This window comes from Melospiza melodia, chromosome Z, assembly GCF_035770615.1.
Source record: "Melospiza melodia melodia isolate bMelMel2 chromosome Z, bMelMel2.pri, whole genome shotgun sequence".
Lineage (NCBI taxonomy): Eukaryota > Metazoa > Chordata > Aves > Passeriformes > Passerellidae > Melospiza > Melospiza melodia.
Genome location: NC_086226.1, coordinates 46,071,215 through 46,095,898, shown reverse-complemented (window position 1 = coordinate 46,095,898; position 24,684 = coordinate 46,071,215). Strand labels below are relative to the sequence as shown.

Below are 24,684 nucleotides of genomic sequence, written 5' to 3'. Positions count from 1 at the left end.
TCAGCATAGAAAATTCAGTGATTTATAACCTTGCCACAAAATAAATAAATCCTACTGTTTACACCTATAATACAGCACCAGCACCTGTAATAAAAGCAGAAAAGACTATATACTGCTATTCTGATTTTAAAAATATTAATTAATTTTTATGTTCACAATAGTGGTTAATCTAGAAAAGACTTTGATTAACATAGTTTATTCTTCAGACTCTTATTCTTAAAATTTCACTGTATTAAACTGTTCTGATCACCATTGTGAATTTCTTCTTTATAGTTAAACCCACAGTAGATCCATAAAACTTTGCTCTATTTAGCAATATCACTTCTCAGGATTATGTAATGAAGTAACCTGACCTTCTAATCAAACCCTAAGGAAAGCAGAAAAACTTTAAATCTATAAGAGAAACTATACCTACGAAATCTAAATAATATCAAGAAGTTCCTATGAAACAGAAATCAGTAACATAGAAATGTAAGAAAAAATAAATTGTCAGATGTGACACCTACAACAACTGTCATTTTGATAATTTCTAAATGACAGACATGAACCTTCTAATCACAAATAAAAAGAAACCAAAATTGAACTAAATGTTCCAATCTTTTTAAAAGCCTGAAAAAGAAGTGAAGTTTTAATTTGAACTAAATACTTCTCTTTCCTTTAAAAATAATCCCATATTTCCATGAAGCACTATGCTTTTTCATAACATAAAACCCTCTATACAGCTCTAAAGAAAATCCCAGGCACTTAAGAAATGTTTCCATTTTCAGTAAAAACATAAATCAAAAAGCATCAGGTGAGATGCTGGTAAGCTCTCAAACATTTCTAACAGTACATTAAGGTCATTCCTTACTCCTTAAACACATCCCTAAAGGATAACTGCACAAGTTTAAGCTTTTTCAACTCCAAGTACTTCCTTGACCAAGGGTCAGCACTGTCAGCTAAGCTTAGATCCAAAAGCCTGTACATAGTGAAAATTTTCACAATAAACCTGTTAGCACAGAAGACAGTTTTTATTAGGACCAGCTTAATCACTCAAGAGTTTGGGTCACCTATTACCTTAACCACTTTCCACTCTCAAGGAACAGCATGTGCTATCAAAACTTGTTGCCAAGATTGAGTTGGTAAAAACAAGGTGAGAAGGGAAGGGGAAGGATTACTACAACATCCTCAGAATTTTTTTCCCTCAGAGGAAAGATAAAGTAGTATGTGGGTATCCTTTACATCATTTGGGAACTACTTGAGAGGCTCTGTGATTAATGGACATCTACAGCAAAGATCTACATGCAAATAAAAGGCAATACAAAAATTTAGCCAAGTATTAATACAAAACCATTTTACTGGAATGAAAGGAAAGGGTCTTTGCAATACCTTTGAGCCACCTGGAATGTAATGGTTATCATATTTACATAAATATTTACCAGCCCATGAAACCTTCAAAGCAATGGGTATGTAATATACCATAGAGGGTTACCATTATACAATAGCACAGTGACAAAATGCAGAGCAAAAGTAGTGGGTGGTTTTTTAATGTTTTTTTCAGTTGAAAGTCATCAACATATAGGCATCTATGATTTTTATGCATCATATATATATGATGCCTAATAAAATATTTGGGATCCAAAACCTGCATTTTCTCTACCTAAATTAAGTTAATTGGGTCATCACATGCATTAAATAAAGAAAAGTGTTATTGAGATAAAAAACAAAGAAGGCTTTTATGGTGTGATCAGTACACAGTGCTCTGTATGTCTTAATTTTTTACAGCTAGATAAATAAGCAAGCCAAGAAGATCCTCATTTTACCAATTCTACTACTATTCTCATAGTGACAGTGGAAAATCCAATTTACTGCACGTACCAAGATAATATTCTTTAACACATATTTAGTTACATTAACAAAACTAAGTAATACTTGAACGCATTATGATGATAATTTAAGAACAAAAACATTTCTAGTACAGTTATTTTATGCTAAGATTTTGCTGCACTGAAGAAAACAAAAATTTAGAAACTAAACCATTCAAAAATTATTAATCTGGCCACCCCAAATGAACAATATGGACTCTACTCATTCCTCTCAATATATTTGTTATGCACCTTCTTCCTTTAGCTTAGATGTAATGTTCTTTTGCACTTTGAAGTTTTCTCTTTTCTCTCAAACAATATTCACTAAGGTGAAAAATATTAAGCCATTGGCTGCTTCCCTCATAAAGTGCTCTACAGTTCAAGGTTCTACATTGACTGATAGGTCAATCCCTGCCTTCAGATCTAAAACAAGAAGAAAATCAGTTTGCAGCATCAACTTTCCTTTCATACAGATCAGATACATTGAAAGTCTATCAAGTCTCATCCATAATCCCATCCCACTGACTGCTCACTAACCATTTCACCATGCTCTAATTGACAAGGATTTTGATCTTAATTTTCCTCTTTTTAAGTAATCTGATAGCAAGGGATAAACATTTAGTATATTTTCCCTTATGTCTATGCTGCTTACCTGCTCTTGTAATGCCTATGCTGTCATTTTGTTTCACTTATTTTGAAAATCATCATAAAAAAGGGCTGAGTCACATATATCTGGAAATACTGGAACAAATGTTTGTAATTTACAAAAAGCTGTCTAGGACAGCACAAAGTTCTGAATTATACAAATGTTTCATCAGCAAGTACTCCTCTGACACCTGCTTGTATGTTAGTAACAATTACTCAGCTGTATAAACAAGAAAATCACCCAAACAGACTGAAAAACAGCGCCCAAAAAACTAAACTGTATTAGGAAACATATCACTTCATTAAAGACATTGAGAAACTAGAGCAAGTCCAGAACAAAGCTGGTGAAGTATCTGAAGAGTAAGTCCTATGAAGAGTGGCTGAGGGAGCCAAGATTGGAGAAAAGGAGAGGAGGCCTTATCACTCTCTACAACTCCTTGAAAGAAGGTCTTAGCGAAGTGAGGTCAGCCTATTCTCCCAATGTTTAAGGAAAGACTGGATGTGGCACTCAGTGCCATGGTCTGGTTGACAAGGTGATGTTTGGTCAAGGGTTGGACTACATTATCTCAGAGGTCTTTTTTAACCTAAATAATTCTGTGATTCTGGCAGGAATGGCAGACGCATTCAGCAAACCTTCATCTCCTACATTTTCCACTTACCTAACAAATCACATCCAGGAGAGAGCTGCAAATTCTCAATTTCTATTTAAAAGCTATACTATTTCTACTTGCTATAATGAGATCATTTTTACCATGACTAGTTAAAGAACTAGATGGGATTACTGCAAATAGAAAACTCCTACGGGAAAAAGAGACATGACAGTTATCTCAAAGGCAACTTTCATAGTGACCACAGTATTTTTCAGATAGATGGGGTATCTTGAAACTATGATGAACTGGAAAGTGCCCAGGCATTATAAGCAGTTCTGAATATGCTGAGTCTACACTGCAAACTGTGTTACGGCAGCAAAATTATGCAGCCAGCAGGTATCAGTTATAAAAAGCAAATGCCTCTCACAAGCACAGAAATACTCCTTCCATGATGGTCAAAAAGCAAAATGCTCAGAACCAAAAGGACATCTGTGATATAAGTCAAGCCTTCTTAGTCACAGATCTGGAATTTCTCCAAAATCATGTAAGTGCTAGTCTACTGCAAGACTGCAATTCCTCTATCATCAAGGAATTTATTTTTAATACTGTAGAAGAAAATCAAAAAGCTACAGACTGGATGGCTAGCTGAATATCATGCAGTATCAGGTAACATGAATTTTTCTGCTGTTTGCACTGCTCTCTTTCTCCAGCCATCACTTTTATGTTGTCTTAACACTGAAAGATAATGTAGATGGATATTTTCCTATTAAGGAGATTACAAACTTGAGACACCAGGCTAAAGACTAAGATTCCTATATATTATCTCTTCCTCAGAATAAGAAGTTCTTCAAAAAAAAGTTTGTATTTGCAATGGCTTCTTTATTTATAGTCAAGCTGATGTAAACGTACTCAAGAACATGTCTCCTACTATTGCTCTGATGTGAAAAAAGCAGGAGAATATATAACTTTCAAATACAGGATATTTTCTGCAGCCTCCACTTGTGTTCATATGCCCTTATATCTGACCAGTTTCATAAAATTAAATTTTCTGAACTATGAAGTTAACATATTCATTACTCATTTTATGAGCTCTGTGACAATCTATGTATGATTTTGTTATGAAACCTTCTCACACAGTCCCTTCCTTCTCAGCTGAAAAAGCAGACAGTAACACTGACTCTCCACCAAGAGAATTTTCTGTCATAGTGTCACTTTGTAAAAGATAGGCTACTGGACAAATTGGAAGATGATGTAGGCTGCAATGCCATCCTTATGATGTTGACATTGCTTTAAGATTTATATTTGTCAGACTTGGACAGTGCAGTCTCTCAGCTTGCCAAGTGCCCTGCTGTGATAAGGTGCAAGGAATAAGTAAGCTGCTTAAGTTCAGAGCTGACAAGACAGATGTAATGCTTGCTGGTAATGAAAACAACACACAGCTATTCCTGAAGACCACACCGTTAAACATATTGGATGTGCCTAGCAAATGATCTCACATCACTACGTGTACAGGAAAAATAAATCACTTCTCCAGAAACAAAATGGTGTTGTCTGTCATTCAGGGCATTTAAGAGACTCAACTCTAGTGAAAGCTAGGGCAGCTGTCTAAGAGACCCTACCTTCTCCTGGTAAGAGAGGGTTCCCAAACAAAACAGTAGCATGAAATAAATTAAATGTTTAAAAAGCTGCACAAGAAAAAAGGCAGGACAAATCACTAGTCTCTAAAAGACTGTGCCATTTTTCCACCAATAAAATTTTATCTAAAATTGATTCCTTATCCTTTTTCTTGGAAATTGCATATGTAGAAAGCTCACAGAGAACTACTACAGCTAATGGAAAAAAAAAAGTAACCCCGGACAGCAGCTCAGCTAACTTTTTTTTTTTCCTTTTTAAAATGAACATTAACTTGAGTTACTTTAAATCCCCAGAATTTGCTGTGCAAATCAACTTACTACTTTCTTCAGCATCTCCTTACAAACATTACTTCAAATAGCAGCCAGCTTCCTAAAGAAAAACCAGTATCTGTTCATGAAGACAAGTTCTCAAGCTTATAACCTGAACTGGACCTTTTACCCTTTAAGGAATAGGTCTCACAGTAATGTTTCAAGGATCACCACACATATGCCTTGTGGCAGAGAATTTTAAGTGAGGGAAACAACAGGAAAAAATTAGTTTAAAGTACTAAAAATCCAAACTGCTGAAAGCTAAAAATTCTCACTGAACTCAGTTTTGAACTATTTCCAATTATTTCCAAGTAATTAATTTATCAATTGCTCATCATTCTATCCTTAAAATATGTCAGATCTATGACATGGCATGCAGCATAAGTAACAAGCAGAAGGAGATAGAAGTGACTGTGCAAATGGAAAGCTATGATCTAATCACAAATGCTGAAATTTGGTGAGACAAATCACATGACTGGAGCATTTCAATTAACAACTACAAACGGTTCAGAAGGGACAGGCAAGGAAAGGGGGGCAGACAATTTTCCCTCTTCTTGGACTTGATTGCACAAACTCATCTTTGAAAAACAGTGATGAACAGGTCAAGAGCTTGTGGTTGAAAATCAGAAGCCAAGCCAATAAATAAAATCTCATGGCTTGTGTTTATTACCCATCATTCAGTTGAGGGAACCCTGTTGACAAAACTTTCCTAGTTAACCTGCAGGGAGCATCACTCTGGTAGGTTCTGATCCAGCTGCAGGGACTTGTCAGGACAGTCCCTGACATCTGCTACAAAAGCAGCTCGGCAAGATGGAAGCAGTCCAGGAGACTCCTGGGCAGCATCAAGGATAATTTCTTACTCCAGGTGTCAGAGAAGTGCTACTGCACCTGCTACTTACTGACACAGATTAACTAACTGGAGAGGTCAGAATAATCAGTGGCAGTCTGGGCTCTAGTGGTCATGCCCTGGTGGAATTCATGATCTCAGGGATTTGGGGCCAAAGAAAGGTTGAAGTTACTACTCTGAATTTTAGAAGCCTGAACTTTTAGTTATTTTAGTAATTAAAATAATGGGATGGGACCCTCTGGAAAACTGCACTTAGGGAAAAAGGAACAGAACTGTCAGATCTTTAAGGACATTTTTCATAGAGCCTGAGATCTCTCCATTTCCACCACTGAGCATTCAGGCAGGGAAGGCAGGAGACCAGCATAGCTCAGTAAAGACGTCCTGGACAAAGTGAAATACAAGAAGGAAAAGCACTGGAATCAGGGATGGCATCCTGGGACGAAAAGAGAAGTGCTGTGTGGTTGTGGAGGGACGGGATTAGGAAAGCTAAGATATAGCTGGAACTGAATTTGGCAAGGGATACAAAGAATAGTAAAAATGGCTTCTATAGGCACATTGGTCAGAAAGGAAGATTAAAGAAAATGTGAGGTACTCAATAATTTTGTTTGCCTCAGTGTTCATTAGTAATCACTCTTCCCACATCTCTGAAATCCCTGAATCTCAAGACAGGAACTGGGGAATTGAAGTCATTCCCAGTGAACCAGCAGATGAGGTTCAAGACCACCAGGGGAACCTGAACAAGTCCATAGGACTGAGATGCATCCCAGTGTCGTAATGAAATTGGCTGATTTAGTTGCCAAGCCACTCTCCATCATATCTGAAAAGTCATGGCAATCAGGGAAAGTGCCCACTGACTGGACAAAAGAGAATATTACCCTTTTTAAAAGGCATATTTATAACAGAAAATATTTTTCCATAATCTTGCATCACCGTTGTATCCGGGGTAAGGGGATTTTAACTGGAGCATCACTGCAATTATTGCCAGTTGGGTTTATGACATCATAAAGTTGTATTATTCAATCTTTTAGAAATTTACTTTTTTATTATATGCAAGTTTAAAGCAGTTTTGAATAAATTTTGCTGTGCTACTGACTACACATTTTTAAAAACCATACAGTTCCTCACACTGTTTTTTTTTTAATTTCTTGGAAGTCCCCACTGTTTCATAACCACCTTTAAACAGTTAGGGTTAGAGAGAATCTTTAAAAATCATCTAGTTGCAGCTCCATGGCCACTCAACCAGATTGCTCAAAGCCCCCATACAACCTGATCTTGAACACTTTCAATGATGAGGCACCCACAAGTTCTGTGGGCAGCCTGCTCCAGCATTACACCATTATATAAAGTGGTATAACTTTTAGTGTAATAAAAAGGTCTTCCTTGTATCCCATCTATATCTACCTTCTTTTAGTATAAAACACTTGCTGGTAGTCCTGCCACAGCAGGTCTTGGTAAAAAAATCTTTCCCTGTCTTTCTGAGAAGTTCCTTCTAAGTATTAAAAAGCCTCAGTAAGTTTTCACCAGAGCTTTCTCTTCTCCAGGCTGAAAAGCTTCAGCCTTCTCAGCCTGTCTTCATAGCAGAGGTGCTCCAGCCCTTTGATCATTTTTGTCTTGGACCTATTTTAACAGGTCCATTATTTTTTTCTTGTGCTGGAAAACCCCAGAATTGGATGAACTATTCCAGCGGGGAGTACTCTCACAAAAGTGGAGTAGAGGGACAAAGGCCCCTGTCTTGATTTGCTGGCATGCTGCGTTTCATTTAGCCTAGGAGGCACTTGGCTTTTTGACTTTTTGGGTTGTAAGTGCACGTTGACAGCTTGCGTCCAGCTTTATCCCCTGTAATCCCAAGTCATTCTCTGCAGGGCTGCTGTCAAGCTATTCATCTATCAGCTTGTATTGATATTTGGGATTGTCCCTAGCCTGAACAGAGATGTGATACAAAATTACGAAGAATTTTGCAGTTTTAATTTATCTTTAAACCATTACAATCACTATACAAAAAAACCCCATGCACCTAACTTGTGCATATCAGAGATAAATCTTCCTGGATTCTGGTGTCTGCAAATTCTTTTCTTACAGATATAAACCTGGTACCAGTTTTCTTTTTCCAGATTTGTAATTTCTGCATACACTGGACACAGTTAATCCTTGACAGTTACTACATTTTTAACAGCAGACATGTTTATGCCTCTTTCTGCTTATGTCTTCAGACATTATTTATAGTAATGCATTTCTAACATTTGCCATATCTTTCATAAGACTTGATAGTACCATACCACTGCAAGATACAAACTTGACAGTTTGCAATAGGATCTGCACATTATTCTGACAGTAAGTACTATACAGCCAGCAAACTATATTCTTCTAATATCCTTATTAAAAATCCAATGAATGATGTGACCAAATGATATATAGTAAATTCTATTTTGCACATGATAGCAATGAGTCACTACATTTTTAATAAATTAAATATTGCAGTAAGCAACTATTGCATTATTTTTAGTTTAACACTTTTTGAAGTAAAGTATATTACTAAAAGCTATTTCATAAGCCGTTATAACGCAATTTGGAAATATCTTAAAATCTGGCACAAGATTTCTGTCTATTTTGGTCCCACTGCCTGTGAATATGTGCAATGATCTAGTTAATACATGACTGCATCTATGGCATAACGATTCTACTCAATGGCCCTTTCAGCAATATTTTTGGAAACACTGAGAAGTAATCAATACTTCTTTGTATTACCAGAAACACACAGCAACACTGATATACATCATTGCAAGTGCTTCTCTACTTTTCCACAAACACAGCTGCAATAGCTCTACTAGCCCACTGTAGTTTAACAAATGAATTTCATGACAAATTAGAACAGATTAGATGAGCACTGTCCTAAAATGTCTTTAATCCTTTTTAATCATTGAAACAGAATGACACACAGGAGAATATGTGCCCATTCTTTTAAAAGCTCATACGGATTTTTTGCTTTGAATCCATTCTTCAGTGCCATACCACAGAGAAATCTCTATATTTTTAGAATTGATGTACCTTTCAATACTATAATCTTCAGCTTTCAAGCTCACTATTATTTGCCTTCAGGTGTAAATTTTAAAGTGTACAGCCTTCTAAAAAATCTTTATGGTTTCAGCCAGATTCTGAAAGGCTTGTAGATCAGTCATCATCACACTAGATTTCTTTTCAAAATAATGTTCTTCAGTCAGAGTACACTTGTGGTTATACTCGGTTCACTTGTCAAATACAAATCTGAGGTCATCAAAAGCTTCAGGGCAACTTCAGCTATTCCAAAACTCATTTTCTACCTCTATTTTGTTGGAGAAATAGTATTTCAAGTATAAAAATAATAGAAAACTCTAAAGGTAGAGAAACAAATGCATTGCATGTGCACGTTTCAGTACAGCATTGTAGCAATTGCCTATAAAGACAAAGTCAATCCAATATCCAAGCATTTTACAACATAAAAAATACCAAAAGAAGATAAGGTATTTCACTATGAAGTTGATATATATTCTATTGAAATCATTATTTTAGAGCTGACATCTCAAAATACGTAGGTGTAAGAAGAGATGCTAATGAATCTATTTAGGTATTTCTGTTGTAATTGATGAAACATTTAAACACTCTTATTTACAAGGTCAACATTCATTATAAGTCATATGCCTGGCAAGGCTGAATGACACTAGGCTCAATATTCCTGTTGGCTTGAATTCCTTGGCCATATACTAACTAAAGCAAGGGCTTTTATTTAATTCCAGTTTTAAGTCCCATCTTTCAATAAAAATAGAAAAACAGACAAGAGAGCACTTTCTTTCAAAGGCTGATTCGATATTTGAGAGGTCAGTCTGAATTTTTTATCTCCAGAGATTTTTTATGCAGCTATAATTCATATTTATAATTAGAGCTGAGTAATTAACACTCTTTTGAAAACAGAGACGATCTAGGTACTTGGGGAAAAGCTTTTCTCTTCCCAAAGTAAAACTGAATTTTATCATTGACTTTGATGCACAAAGAAATCCAGTTTGTTTCCTATGACCCAAAGCCCCATACACATAAATAGTCGAGGAAAAATGGAATTTTAAAAGCGTAAGCACACACCAAGCTTCTCTTGGAGACTAAAGACAAACGGAACAAGGCAAAAATAAATTAAATAAAACTAAACTCAGCTGAAAGCCTAAGCTTTGTCTGCTTTGGGTAAATTGTTTGATGCTGTTTAACAGCGTTGGGATGGAAGCTGACACCACACTCATTCACAGCATGAATTCTACAAATTACATACTTCCTCCAACTTGTCATTAGCTACAACTCTGCCTTTACATTTATACAAATTTCAAGTGGTGCCCCTGCATCCCATCACTTCTTAGTACCTTCGCCTCTCTTTTATCTGCTCCTAATATTTTCACTGTGATTAGAAGTACTTAAGTTAGCATTTGTATTTCCTGTTTTCACACTAGCTTATGTCTGATATTAAACTTGGAGACCACTGGAAGAGAAAACCAGCTGAACTATGTGTCCACGAAACAGCTAGAATACTGTAGTTTATGGAAAATATTGGTTTATAATGTTTGATATGGTATGGTATATCCCTTCAGCCATTTCTTTGTAGAACCTGTACTTAAATGTCCATATTCAACTTATTTATTTCCTAGCTTGGTAATGACAAATTGTCATTCCGTGTGGCTATTTGAACTCAAAGTGCCTGATGGATATGAACATCATAAAATGAAGAAAGATAGCCTGACTCTCTGACAAAAGGAGACCAGGATAATCTCATTTCTCCATTCAAATATATTTGGGGGGAAAAAAAACAAACAAAAAAGAGAAAATGCATAATCACAGACTTACTGTGGAGAAACTACAGGTTATAGCATCTTTGTGGCATGAAACACTGAGGTTGCCTAGGAGGTCTTTTGCTTTCACATGAGAAGTCAGCTGAAGTCCAACAATATCATGGGTTTATACCCCTAAAATAGAAGTGATTTCACCCGAGTGCAGCGCATTCTTCTCTTCCCCCATGGAAAAAACCCCAGCTAAATATTCTATTCATTTAGTCTACTTGCATTCAGGAAAAATTTTCAAAATATGCAATGTTTAATGAAAATTTCACTGTCATGTAAGTTTTCAGCAGTGATAGTACATGACACATAACCTACTGACAAAGCTAGAGAAATATGAAAACACTGGCATGCTATAACAACCCAAAAACTTGCCAACGTGAAACAGTTGAATAAAACAATTTCAAAGCTATAAACTACTATTAGTATGATAAAAATACTGAGTTTTACTCTGGAAGAAATTAGTATATCTTGAACATTTAATAGCAGAAAGACTGACAGGAAACACTGATTTCAACCCAAAACCTCTAGCGAATTCAATTTAACTGCAATCTCTACATCTACTAGCTAAACAACAAAAAAAAGCCTACCAATATGTTCATATTTACACAGATGTTTTTTAATTTGTATTAAAATTTTAAAATTGGCTTTTTACTTCCTTTTCTGTTCCTTTGTAGATGTTACATTAAAGAAAATGTCTGGTTCTCCTCTACAGATCTCTGAAAATAGTAGATATTCTGCTTATTTGGGTTTCTTGCTACTTCTTACTACTTTAGGGAGGAGGAACAGGGAGGACAAGGATAGAAAATGTTTTAAACAACTAGAACCATTTGCTCCTACAGTGTAATATCTAATTTTGGTATGGCTGCATGATAGTATTTAATCTATTACTTTATATTTTTTTCCATTATGTTTTGCTCATTAAAAAAAAATTAACGAAATACATCCTAAATTTTGTAAAGGATAGGTGGCACAGTAGGGAAGATCACATTTATTTATTTATTACATACCTCATGCTTTACCACAAAATGGATTATAAAAATGGACCCAAATTAATTTTTAAAATTATTTTAAATTATTAAATTACTGCTTATGAATGTTCAATGTAAAGGTATTATGTACAAAGTTTGCCTTTGCTCTGGTAGCCTCTGGCTTGAATGGTGGAGAGGAGATGAAGAAAGGTGTCCTTCATCTATCAAACAGGATTAACTGTGAAGCTGGAATTAGCTGCTGCGGTGGCTTGACCTGGAAGAAGTGGGAATTCTGGGATGCTGTGGTCAAACCAATGGGTGCTCGGATTTTGATATTGGCACCTGGTGTGGCCAGTGGCGTTTGGACACACCTCTGAGAAAACACAGGGGTTAAAACCAGAGCTTCGGACGTGGGAGGCTCTCTTGGGACTTCGAGGCAAAGAGGTCTGATCGCCCTCCCTCGTCCAGCCACTGCTGCTGGGCGGGAGAGGGGCAGCCATGCGGTAGGCCTGGGCCTGGACAGAGATGGGGGTGAGGAGCCCCAAGAGACATCGGGCAGCCATTCCCCCCCCAGGAGAGAGAGAGAGGGAGAGCCGGCGTCTGAATTTGATAGCGGCCGGCCCGGGAGGAAAAGGGGGGGGGAATGCAGTGAGGAGGTGCCACCGGAGCAGCAGCGAGTGTGGGAGTGCCAGAGCTCTGGGACAGACAGAGACTGAAATTTTTAACCCTTTTTCTTACATGATTGAGACCTTGCAAAAATGCTGATCCTCCTCGGAGCTGAATAAGAAGGGAGATAAGAGATGAGATAACAAGGACCTGGCCCGAAGGATGTGGAGAAGCCTGGCTGAGTGGGGAGAGATGACTGGAGTGGCCTTTTGGCTGGACTTTTCTTGTGTAGCTATAGACTCAGTTTTATTCCTGTGACACAGAGACTGCACTTAGGGGGAGGCAGTGCCTCAGAACCAGGAGGGTTCATTGTGGGGACCCCTCCTGGCCCCAGGGGGTGGGAAAAAATGGGGGGGGACAGATGTCCCAAAGCAGAGACTGTGCCTTTTTGGAGTGAGACAAGGCATCCTTGAAAGACAACCCTAGAAGCAGCTCTGGTCCATGCACAGTGGTGAGAGCACTGGGCATGGAAGGAAGATGTCACAAGCGGCAAAAGGACTTTCTGGGCGGTGCTGAGTGACATGGAAGTATACGAGGTTTCAGCGTGTTTTCAGGGGAAGCCTATGGTGCAAGAAGGACTCCTCTCCTCTTCATGGACTGAAGTTTGAATATCCTAAAGGGTGGTGCCAGACTGGGCAGTTGGCGATTTGGGGGAATGTATTGGATTGGGAAATTTTTGGGTGGTGGGGAGGAGGAAAGTGCTTTTTTGTAAGGTTTTCAATTTTTTTTCCCTTATAGGTTTTTCCTTCTTCTCTTGTAGTTTAGGTAATAAAGTTTTCTTTATTTCTAAGTAGGAGCCTGCTTTGCTTATTCCTGGTCACATCTCACAGCAGACACCAGGGAGAGGGTATTCTCATGGGGGCACTGGCTTTGTGCCAGGCCCAAACCATGACAGCTGCTGAAGAGCAGCACTGACAGTCCCTACAATTTCAAAAGACAAAACTGACCTACATCAATTGCTCACATATTCCCAGGAGTGAAAAACTCACTATGCTTTTACAGAAATTTACAGCTAGACAGATGGTATCAATTGTCTACTCTCAGGTACAGAGCAAATGGTAATGAAAAGGAATGAAAGGTAAGTATGCAGTGGGGTTGACTGGAGGAAAGAAGAGGTAGGAATTTTTAGAGAAAGAATACACTTGCATATAATCTCTGTGATTCCCCTGAGGAAAAATATACAGTGCCAGTGGGTATGAGAGCTTCTTACTCTGTAGCATCAGCAGCCAGGAAGGGAAGACTAACTTAAACATCATGTTTGAATTGAGGATAATGTGGCAAATATACACAAGGCTAGAATATACACAGAGGACTATTGGCAGCAAACTCTTTAGAGAAGTAGGAACCCCGTGTTTCAGGAAACAAGAGAAATATGTTACAAGAGGTATTTAATATACTGTGTTTTAGAGAAAATAAAAGTATCAATGCAATTCTACTATGTATATGTATACATACAGGCATACACACACGTATTTGTTTTTATTTTTAAAATACAGAAAAACATTTCACATAAAGTCAATCAGGAAACATAGTTTAGCTAGAGTATTTACTCTGAAACAGAGCAGAGTAAAATCATCAGATGCAGTAATTGCAACAAAATCAAAATCTGAAGGCAGAAAGCCTGCTAGTGATTTTAGGGCAGATTTTTTCTTTCTGCTCCTTTACCCAAGAAGCATTGGTCCATTGGCATTACATTATTACAGAGCCTTTTGAAATGGCTGACCTGCATACTCCCCTTAAATTAATATAAATCTAATTATTTCATTATAAATTTAATGTCAGAAATTAAATCTTGGAATAATAAGGTATAATGAGGTAACCGGGATTCTGGTGCTTCCTTCCCTCACAGAAAGGCAACTTCTACCTACAGCACTACTACATTTATGACTGTTATAAAGTACCCTGCCTCTCATTTCACCTGCATTCAGTCGAGTTCCTTCTGCACAACCTTCATTCCACACAAATATACAAATTCTTTTTCTTTAAAAAACAGTGTTAAGGAAGGCAAGCACTCTATTTCTAAACTTTTATATATTTGCAGGACACCATAGGCTTACATACAGCTGTACATAATACAAGTGGTTAAAAGCCATTTTATGTTGAATAAAGCATCAAGAACTGAAAAACTATTAAAGACTAAAAACAATATTCTATCCACTGAAGGAAAAACAGAAGAAAATCTAAAATTTACTCAACACTTCATAACTGATTAATATAATTTCTCCATATTTAGCAGAAAAAACATAGGTTTTAAAGTCACGTAATTTCAGAAACACTGGCTCCAAATTAATTCAATACTTTTCCAAAAGGCTCCTGTTAGTCTTTCAGTGTGTAAGTCATGGACAGTCTACAGAACACATTTCAACATCTGATGAATGAATGAATGAATGAATGAATGAATGAATGAATGAATGAATGAATGAATGAATGAATGAATTAATTAATTAATTAATTAATTAATTAATTAATTAATTAATTAATTAATTTAAATCCAGTTGGTGGCCCGTCACAAGTGCTGTGCCCCAAGGATCAGGGCCACTTCTCTTTAATATCTTTATGACCTGGCCAAGGGGATTGAGTGTCCCCTCTATCAATTTGCAGATGACACCAAGCTGGGTGGGAGTGCTGACCTGCTGGAGGGCAGGAAGGCTCTGCAGAGGGATCTGGACAGGCTGGATCATGGGCCGAGCCCAGTGGTGTGAGGCTCAACAAGGCCCAGTGCTGGGTCCCGCCCATGACCTGACCAGGTGGCCAAGAAGGGCAATGGCATCCTGGCCTGTGCCAGCAATAGTGTGGCCAGCAGGTGCAGGGCAGGGATTGTCCCTCTGTACTTGGTACTAGTGAAACTGCACTTTGAAACTTGTGATCCAAGAAGGATATTGAGATGTTCAAGTATGTCCAGAGAAGTGCAGCAAATCTAGGGAAGGGCCTGGAGTACAAGGCCTGTGAGGAGTGGCTGAGGAAGTTCTGAAAAGAAGGCTAAGGAGGAACCTTATCATTCTCTACAACTGCCTGAAATGAGGGTGTGGTAGCCTCTTCTGCCAAGTAAAAAACAGTAGGACAAGACATCATGTCCTCAAACTGTCCCAGAGGAGGTTAGGTTCAATAGTAGGAGAAATTTCTTTACTGAAAGGCTGGTTAAGCTTTGGAACAGGAAATAGGAAACTCCGCAGGAAAGCTGGATGATGTCACCATCCCTGGTAATGGTCAGATATGGCAGATTGAGATGAGGCAGATTGAGATGAGTGGGCTTTGTGTTATTCAGTCAAAGGCTGGACTTGATGATCTTGGACGTCATTTCCAACAATGTTTCCATGATTTCTGTGTTTTGAACACTTGAATTGGGAATTTTCAAGTCGCCTTATGTTTTTATGTTATATATATATACTCTTTACATACATCTTTTAAATTATTTTTAAAAGGACATGTGAAAACAAATTTTTTTTAAAATTCTGAACAAAAAATCGAAACAGATTACCACAGGCTATCAATTTTAAAGCACTCCAAGCTGCATTTCCACATTTAAGCATACAGCTGCAAAAACAAAAAAAATAATTAATGGAATAAAAGGGAATTAAAATATAGAGTGAAAATATTAATAGTTCAGAATAAGTGAGTACAAGATAAGGTACACCAAGAATCACATTGGAAACAGTGTGGGATGATCCAGGAAATTTACACTTCCTCTAAGAATTTGAATGGGCCATTAAGCACTTTCTATCTGACAACATTACAGTCATGCACACATTGACAGATTAAGTAATTACTATATAACATAGCAAAAACCCACATTTTGCACTTGTGCATATCCTATTCTATAGTATATCAGTGCTCCTCAATGACACTGTTTAATGTGTGATTTAGTGTATGCGTATTTTTCAATACCCTGACGGCAGAGATATCATGTAACAAACAGACCATGCATCCTTTCACCTTCATAAATAGTCAAGGTAAAAATCAATAATAAAAAGACCTCACAAATATGTACTGTTTTATTCCCTGCCTTTTAAGTTTCATCACCAATACAACACCAAAAAATGAAACATTCACAGTTGATACTGGTAAGTTTGTTACTCTTCTCCAGGGCAAGAACACCTTTGAACTACATTTAATAGAGCACCAAAGACTGTTACCACTGTTAATGAACTGTCACTATGTTTCAAAAGGCCCATCTCAGTAAAACCCTTGCTATTTATTTCTTACCTTAAACACAGCTTAATGCTCTTTACCTGGCAATAACCATCACAATTCAGATTTTTAATACATTCAAATACTGGAACACCATAATAGCAATGCATATATGGAGCATATATTAATATACTACTCACCAATTTTAATCTTTGCAAGGGTATTCTGCTAGTGTCTATCGGAGCACGCTCTGTGACATTACCAAATCTGACTTCTGGGATGGCAATTGCACATATTACATGTGCCCACCTGTGAAAAGTGGCAAGTCAAAAATACCACAAAAAAACCTTATAGAAATACAAGTGCTGAAGTTGTTGCTTGCTGCATATTTGGCTTTTGCTTTTGGTTTGGTTTTCTTAAACATACCCATCTGTGGTTACTTCCTTATTAGGCTTTCCTAAGCTTCATTAACACATTTTAACAAAATTTGCAACACTACCACTTTGTGTCAATAAGCTTTCAGACTGCGATTTTATTGCAACAATTTTTAAGCATGTTTTACTTTTTATTTAAGTAAGAAGTTTTTGCAGGTGGGCTATTCAGGTACATATGTAAACACCACACTATTTAATTCATGCATAATTTATCATCTACAGCATTTATTAGTCTTTATTAACACTACTCAGACCTGAGAAACTATTCTTACACAACAAATGTGATTACAATTAATCATGTATCTATCAAAATGCAAAAGGAAATGCAAATGTTATCAAGGCCTTCTGTCTACAGACACAAAGGCATCCAAGCAGCAAAGTAAGCAAGCCACCAGTGCAATGCCCAACATGAACTGGATCTCCTTTGGTAGCAAAAGCACCTAGGGCCAGTGTTACATTCAAGACTTCAGTGGAACATCCAGAGTTTGTCAGATGATACCACATGCTTCCTATATGCATCAGAAAGCACTCCAAATCCTCCCGATACATGAATCTCAAAATAACAAAGCTAAAAGAAACTTTAAAAAGCCTGAAATTAATATTGAAACTGTGTATTTCATGAAGCACCAGAGAAGCTAACAACACTTTTATAATCAAAGAGCAGCCTTCTGAGGCTACTTCTAGAATCTTTCTGGGGTAGACAAGAAGTTACTTCTAAAATCTTTTTGGGGTAGACAAGAATTCAGTTATATCCTGAATAAAGGAAAACATTTCCATTTTTTTACTCATATTTGCCTTATTTCCTGTCATTTACTGTATGTCTGTTTTGGTTACCCCACTTGCTCTGTTTCTGTAAGCTCTGAATGCCTGCCTCACTCCGCTTCTTGTACATTTTGAAGAAACACAGATTACACGAGCATCTTAACAGATTAACAGGAATGTGGGCTGAAGCAGAAGGAGATGAAGGGCGATGCAGAAAACAAAAATAAAATTCTCTTTGTTGCACTAGAGCAGGAATATTTCAATAAGTCATCTTTGACAAAAACATCTGCAAAAGTATAATATGATACACAGGGACCAAACAAACTCCTGTCACGTGATTTTAAAGTTGCATTGGTCGAAGTGTGAAATAAGACCTGTATATAAAGATGACATACCAATTAGCAAGTTATACAGTTCAGCCCAAATAAAAATCTTGGCAGATTCATCCTTTTATTATGGTGACAGTTTCTTCATGTTTTAACTTATATGAAGTTGAGACTTTTAAAAATATTTTTTGTAATAGCTGTTTTCTTCTTATTGCCCACCTGCTAAACCACATGGTCATACCATCTAAGCTTTATGAGCCAGAAAAGCTATAAATAAAATGCCTCTTCAATCAACCTTCAACTAAACATTTATCCTCTGATATCTCTCAGCCTAACAGACTCAAAACAATTCCTGTGTCTGCTGAAAAGAAGAAATCTCAGTCTTCCTATATAGCAAACTGCTTACTGCATGCACACATACCAGTCTGATTCATTAGCTTTTAAAAGTATGACATGCTCTTCCTGTATCTCTAATTAGTATGTAGAGAGTAAAGAAGGAGCAAAGGAGAATGCACGTTAGATTTTACAGCTGTTGGAGAAAAAAGGTTAAATTGTAACATACTTTTTTGAAAACTCAAAATTTTGAAATGATAGCTAATGCTGAAAGACAGATCAAAAACTCTACAATGTGTAACAACTGTAAGGTGGTGTTACAGAAACAGTAAAAACAAAAGTTCAACTAGTTTTACAGAAATCCCGTTTCACAAATCCATTAAACTAACCTAGAGTAATAGAATGTAAACCCAAAAACCTTATATATAATTACACAAGAAAAGAGATTTTATGCAAACCTCTATGCATTTTCCTCACAATATATCTTATGAGACATTTCAAACAAATTTATATTGATATACAAAGAAAGATATACATATTTTTAAAGATGCAACATGGAAACTAAGCTACCAGCAGCAAATATCAAAAGGGCATAATAAATTCTACTGAGATAATATTTTTGTAATTCTTTTTGTATTTATCAAGTAAAGGAAGTAAAAAATTAAAGGGAATTTAAAGCGGAACTAAAAATCAGCTGAGAACTTTAATGTACTGGAAAAATCTCCATTAAAATAGCTACAATAATAATATTTTCTGAAGGTAAGATATGGCCTGAGTTAAAAAACTTTCTCCTAACTGGACAAGAGTCATGAAATCAACTGCAAACCACTGATACATACATTCTTTCCACCTCCTTTTCCTGGTAAGAGAAAAACAATGCCATACCTAGATCATGTCTTACCTCTGCATTCCAAAGCACAAAAGAAAGAGGTCTACACGATATTGCTAAGCTACTAAGATGAGCTAATTAATTACGAAATTATTCAAAATGCATGTAAGACTATTCTACTATAGGGCTTGAAAAAACATTAAGCTGCAACATTTTCCACATTAGCAGGGGTTACTTGCTATAGTTTCTATCAGCCAGATACAGTAATAGCTTGATGTCAGCAACAAAACTATTTTTGACAGTGTGTGACAGAAGTGTGTTTGAAAAAAAAAACAAACTTCAGAATTGAAAATTATTTCAACCTGATTAAAAATAATTCTTTGAAAATACTGGGTTTAGAAGTTCAAAATTATTGTATTGAAATTTTCAGGAGCAAAGAAAATACACTTTGCTGTTTGATAAGACATGCAAACAATGTTAAATGACCTCTCTCATTTACTTTATTTGCAAAAAGGCCAGCAGATTAAAATTTGGAATGAGCAAGCATTTGCAAATACTAAAACAAATGTACATTTTACTGCCTAACTATTTAACAAAATGCCAGCGCCACATTTCAATAGAAATAAGATTTAGCTTAAAGAGACACGGTCAAATAACTCAGGTTGCAAATGCTTTGCACCTGGGAATGGACAGGAAATAAAGTTAAAAATAAGCACATACTAAGTGCTTATTATTAAGTCCTGAAGAACATAATACTTACTTTTTATCAGTAGTCTGCTTTAATGCACCACCTCTCAAATTGCAGAGACAACATTCCTAAAATAAAAACAGAGTAGAAAAAGTGAGTTTTAACGATGGTTTACAAATCAGTTCTATTCATCTGATCTTGAGGATAAAGCAAACTGCTAAAGCAATTAATTACTAGATTACATACTGCCACTTACAAGCACAGCATTTCCTTACAGAGAAAGAAATGGATATGAGAGAAAAAGAGAACTCGTACAACCAAAAGAAAAAAGGTATTTGAGTATTACTTACAGATGAAGGGATTGAATCACTTTGAAATGTAATAAAAAAACCCAAACAAAATCAACACCAAAAAACCAAAAAAAAAAAAAAAAAAAGTCCCCAACACTTTTAATCAGTACTGCTGTAGAAAGGCTGGAAATTGCCACACATTTTACAAAGGTAAAACAAAGTACTACGGCACATAATGAGTTTAACAGAAGTTACTGAGAAACTGACCCATAAGCTATTGATCTAGCTTAAATCTATTCTTTCTTTTTCTTTTTCCTGCAGTATACCTCCACTGCTTTGATCTTCAGTACAACTCCATCTCTTTCAGGGCATTCAGCAAGGTGTTCAGCAGTCCCCACATAAAAAGCTAAAAAACATGGCTTTTCCTATCTCTACGTAAAACTGAGCTTTCGAACAGATACACTCTTTTTGTGTTTCCAACCCCTCACTCCTCCTCTTCAGTCTCCTTCATTTCTGAATCTATCCTTTCCTTTAATTCTCTTTTTTATCTCTTATGCCTTGAAAGGAGTTGATGAAAAAGTGTTTTGACCATAGCTATTTGTCCTGGGTTGACTATATGATGCTTTTATCCCCAGTCGTCTCATTCTGTTTATGTTGAATAATAATAAGTTTTGTACCTTTAAGAGTGTTCCAGAGAGCGAAGGGGGGGAGAAAAGAAGCGCGCAGTTTGTTTTCAGACACTGCACTCCTCCTCCACATTCCTGCTCCTGGACTGTGTTGTCTGCGGACGGACAGCGGGGCAGAGAGCTCTTTTGAGTTTTAGTTAGTTCTAGCTAGCTGAGGCAGAGAAATTCCCTGGACTGTTTTTTGTCCTTTTTCTTTGGACCTCTTGAACCTGCTCTGGACTGAACACCCAGGAGAGCACCGGCAGCTGCAGCTGTGGCCCACCGGGCCGGGCCTGGCCTGCAACAATTCCGGGACTGATCAGAGACTGAGTGAGCTGAGCTTCAACCTGGGGTTTTCTCAGTTTGTCATCTCTTTTAGAGTGGCAAGGGGTCTCATTGTTTGATATTGTTTTGGTCTTATTGTTTAATAAACAGGTTTTTTCCACCTTTCTCCAAGGAGGTATTTTTTCCTCCCGGACCAGTTGGGGGGAGGGGCCGATTGGATCTGCTTTTCCCACCGGAGCTCCTTTGGGGGATTCTTCCCCAAATTTGATCTAAACCTGGACACTATTCTTCTTCCCAGCTGTTTTTCTAAAAGAAAGAATGCACAAATAGAGTCAAGATATTCTGTGACAGTATACCTATATGAGACCATGTATTTTGAACCCCTACACTTACGTTGCCCTTGCAGGACAAACAAGCAAATCAAACAAAAACACAAACAAAGCAAAACCCAAAAAAACTTTCTGCTATACTCCAGTCTGATCTTATCTTAAAAATAATGAAGACTACAAATGTCTGTAAGAAATTTATTTGAATGATATATTACATTTCCTATGAAAAACATCTTTCATAACCATAGAAAAACACTTTCCTGTGACAATTGGATCCTCTTTACTATCCAAGCACAAAATTTTTGCTTTACCAACCAAACTATGAAAAACAGAACATCCTCTTATGGAGCACCCTTTTAACTACTGAATATTATTGCAGAGTTTTATGGAAGAGAATTGCGGTTCATTATTCTATCGACAACAACCTCAGGATGGGACCTAATATGTTCCAGATCACATTTCTGTTTCTAGAAGTATATGTTGACTAATAAATCAGGGAACCCAAAGGATCAAAACTACACCACTTCCAGTAAAGTTGTTTTTTTCTCTGGGCTTGCAATAGTAGCCAATCGGAAAAACAGCATATTGCATAAAACACTGATTCGGAGTAATCCCTGCACCCCTTCCACGGACCAGGTCACCCCACATCTGACAGACCAGTTCTCCTCCTTCCCTGAACACTTGTGCAGTGTGGTGGACATCAGCATCAACTCCAGCAGAGCCCAGCAGGCATCAGGAGGAAGCAGTGGGTGGTGGCACTGACGCCTCATGAGTGGGTACTTATCTGCCACTAGAGCAACTCCAAAAGCCCCTGCTTTCCCAGGAAGCTTCTCTCTGCCCACCATCTTTCTCACCCTTTGTCACCCAGATGGTGTGGTTGACTGACTGTGGGGTAGAGAGCTCATGCCATTCTCCCCGTTTCTTTCAAGCCACACAGGCATCCTGGAGGGCACCATCTTGTAAATGCTACTTCCAACACTTTGATCTCTTTTTGTTTCCTTGGGTTTCAGGAGATTAGTAATTTTGTATCTAGTGATTATTTAATTTTTTTTTTTGCTTGTTGCTGTTTTGCTTTTTAGTAAACTGTTATTTTTTCACCTACGTTTACTCGCATATGTTCCTAATGGGTGGAAAGGGGTTGGTAAGAGGAGGTAATTAATTTTAGAGTGTCCAGCTCCTTAAACTGTCTTAAGCCAAGACAGCAGTTCTGCAGAGCATGAACTTTCACGATTTATAGATAGAGTAATATCTGCAGACTGGGGAAAAGAGCGTAAGTCTAACTCATCAAAAATCCGTGCAGGGAGAAACTTCCATTCTCCACTTTCAAATGTGAAAGTTCAGGGGATTCCTCACAAATTCTTGCTAACCTGAGCTCCTTCGTAACACTGGCCACAAAAATACTTTAACTCTGCTTTGCAAAACAAAGAGCGCATTTGCTCCTATTTTAAGAGCTTTGACATTCTGACACCACTTAAAAATTTGTTACTTGACAAATGATAACATTTTTCTGCTTCTAATGGATATTTTTCACTTTTACAAAAAACTTTCATCAGGTCATCTGCTGTGGAACTTACTAATGTAGCCAGACTGAGAATCCAAGGCCCTAAGGAAATTTTACAAATAAATTTTACAAAGAAATTAAGGTAAAGCAGCACAGAAAGAGACAGAAGTCATATATTTACCTACCAACCACAGAGCTTTGACATTAGGCTAAAAATAGAAAAGAAAAAACATAGAGGGAAAATTAAATGGAGGAGAGCAGCCCAAGGAAAAGAGAAAGTGGCTCTAAATAGCCTCATTAGAAGCTTTAAAAAATTACCCTTATGCAGGACCTATAGAACCAAATATTATGTCCTCTACAGAAACACCTGTATGTATCTTTGGTGAGCAGAAATGTTGGAGGGTACTTGTTCACCGTCTGCTGGAAACAGACTATAAACAATTAGATCCCTAAGAACTAGTTAAGTTAACCAGTGTTCATAACAAAACTGTGTGGGTAGGAACACAGGTTTAAAACCCATTAAAACTATTTTGTTTATTATGTCTGCATTGCAATATATTTTCCTATATACAGGCGACATGGCTATTAGCTTAACCTGACTCAATATACTACAATTAATGAAACTCAGAGAACCTGACATTTACAGAGACTAATATTCCTAACAAATGTATACATGCCATGGGTGGCAGTGAAATAGCATGTGAACTAGTAACTACTACCCATGTTATTATCCATGAAGGACATAGACCTGCTGAGGTAGTCCAGCGCTCCAAAAACATCTCTCCTATGAAGACAGGCTGAGAGAGCTGTTCAGCCTTGGGAAAAGTAGAGAAGGCTTTGGGAAGACCTCATTGTGGCCTTAGAATACTTAAAGTAGGCTTATAAAAAAGATGGGGAAAAACAATTTATAAGGAGAAATGGTTTTAAATACATTATCATTACAGATGAGACATAAGGAAAAGTTTTTAACAGTAAGGACAGTCAAACACCAGACCAGATTGCCTGGAGAGGCAGTGGATGCCCCATCCCTGGAAACATTCAATGTCAGGTCACACAGGGCTCTGAGCAAACTGGTCTAATTGAGAGTGTCCCTGCTTATGGCAGGGAATTTGGACTAAATAACCTTTAAAGGTCCTTTCCAACACAAACCCTTCTATGATTCTCTGATTCTGTGTTCTCAAAAAGAAAGAGCATGTCTGTGCATCCCTGACTACCTGCTGTCAGCCTATCATGTAAAAATCAGGAAAAGAATGTATTTCATTATAAAGCATCACTTTAGAAGGTATCCAATCTCTTATTCATTATTACTTTGCAAATCCTTTAAACAAGTAATTTGGTCATTCGTATTTGCATTAAATAATAATTTCATAAGCATATTATTTTATATGTATCTAAATTAAATCTTAGACCATTTTAAATTGCTCATCTCCTTAAAAAATCTCCATAACATTCTAGAATTACAATAAGGCTTTTTCTCTTACAGTACCTGTATAAAGTAAGATATCTCCATATCCATATTTAATTCACAAGTTTTATACAGTAACATTCCTTTTATCTTTCAGCTTTTTTGTGGAAATGATGCTTTTTTTCATAACAATACATATCATATTCACTATTTCTGAAGTAAATGTTTCCCCTTTTTAACCAAAAAAACCCATTTCTTCAACCATCAACCCTAATCTCACTACTCTGCTTCAATCACTTCAAGAAACTGGCAGAAAAACCTCAAGTCAGTGTGAATTAACCATGCTTCCTTTGGTA

General features: G+C 37.0%; 1 protein-coding gene across 5 annotated transcripts in view; it reads right to left on the bottom strand.

Annotated features, from left to right (window-relative positions):
- Positions 1-24,684, bottom strand: part of KDM4C (lysine demethylase 4C) — a 251,585-nt gene that overhangs the window by 62,696 nt on the left and 164,205 nt on the right. For 4 of the 5 annotated variants that reach the window (XR_010031030.1, XM_063179660.1, XM_063179661.1 and 1 more), the window contains 2 exons: positions 19,926-19,981; positions 16,682-16,790 (listed from right to left, as the gene is read on the bottom strand). Coding sequence is in view for 4 of the 5 variants with exons in the window: in XM_063179660.1 (XP_063035730.1) it covers positions 16,682-16,790; positions 19,926-19,981 (165 nt within the window). In the remaining variant the exon portion in view is untranslated. Of the gene's footprint in view, positions 1-15,831; positions 15,888-16,681; positions 16,791-19,925; positions 19,982-24,684 lie in introns of all 5 variants that reach the window. The other variant, XM_063179663.1, reaches the window with a different exon arrangement.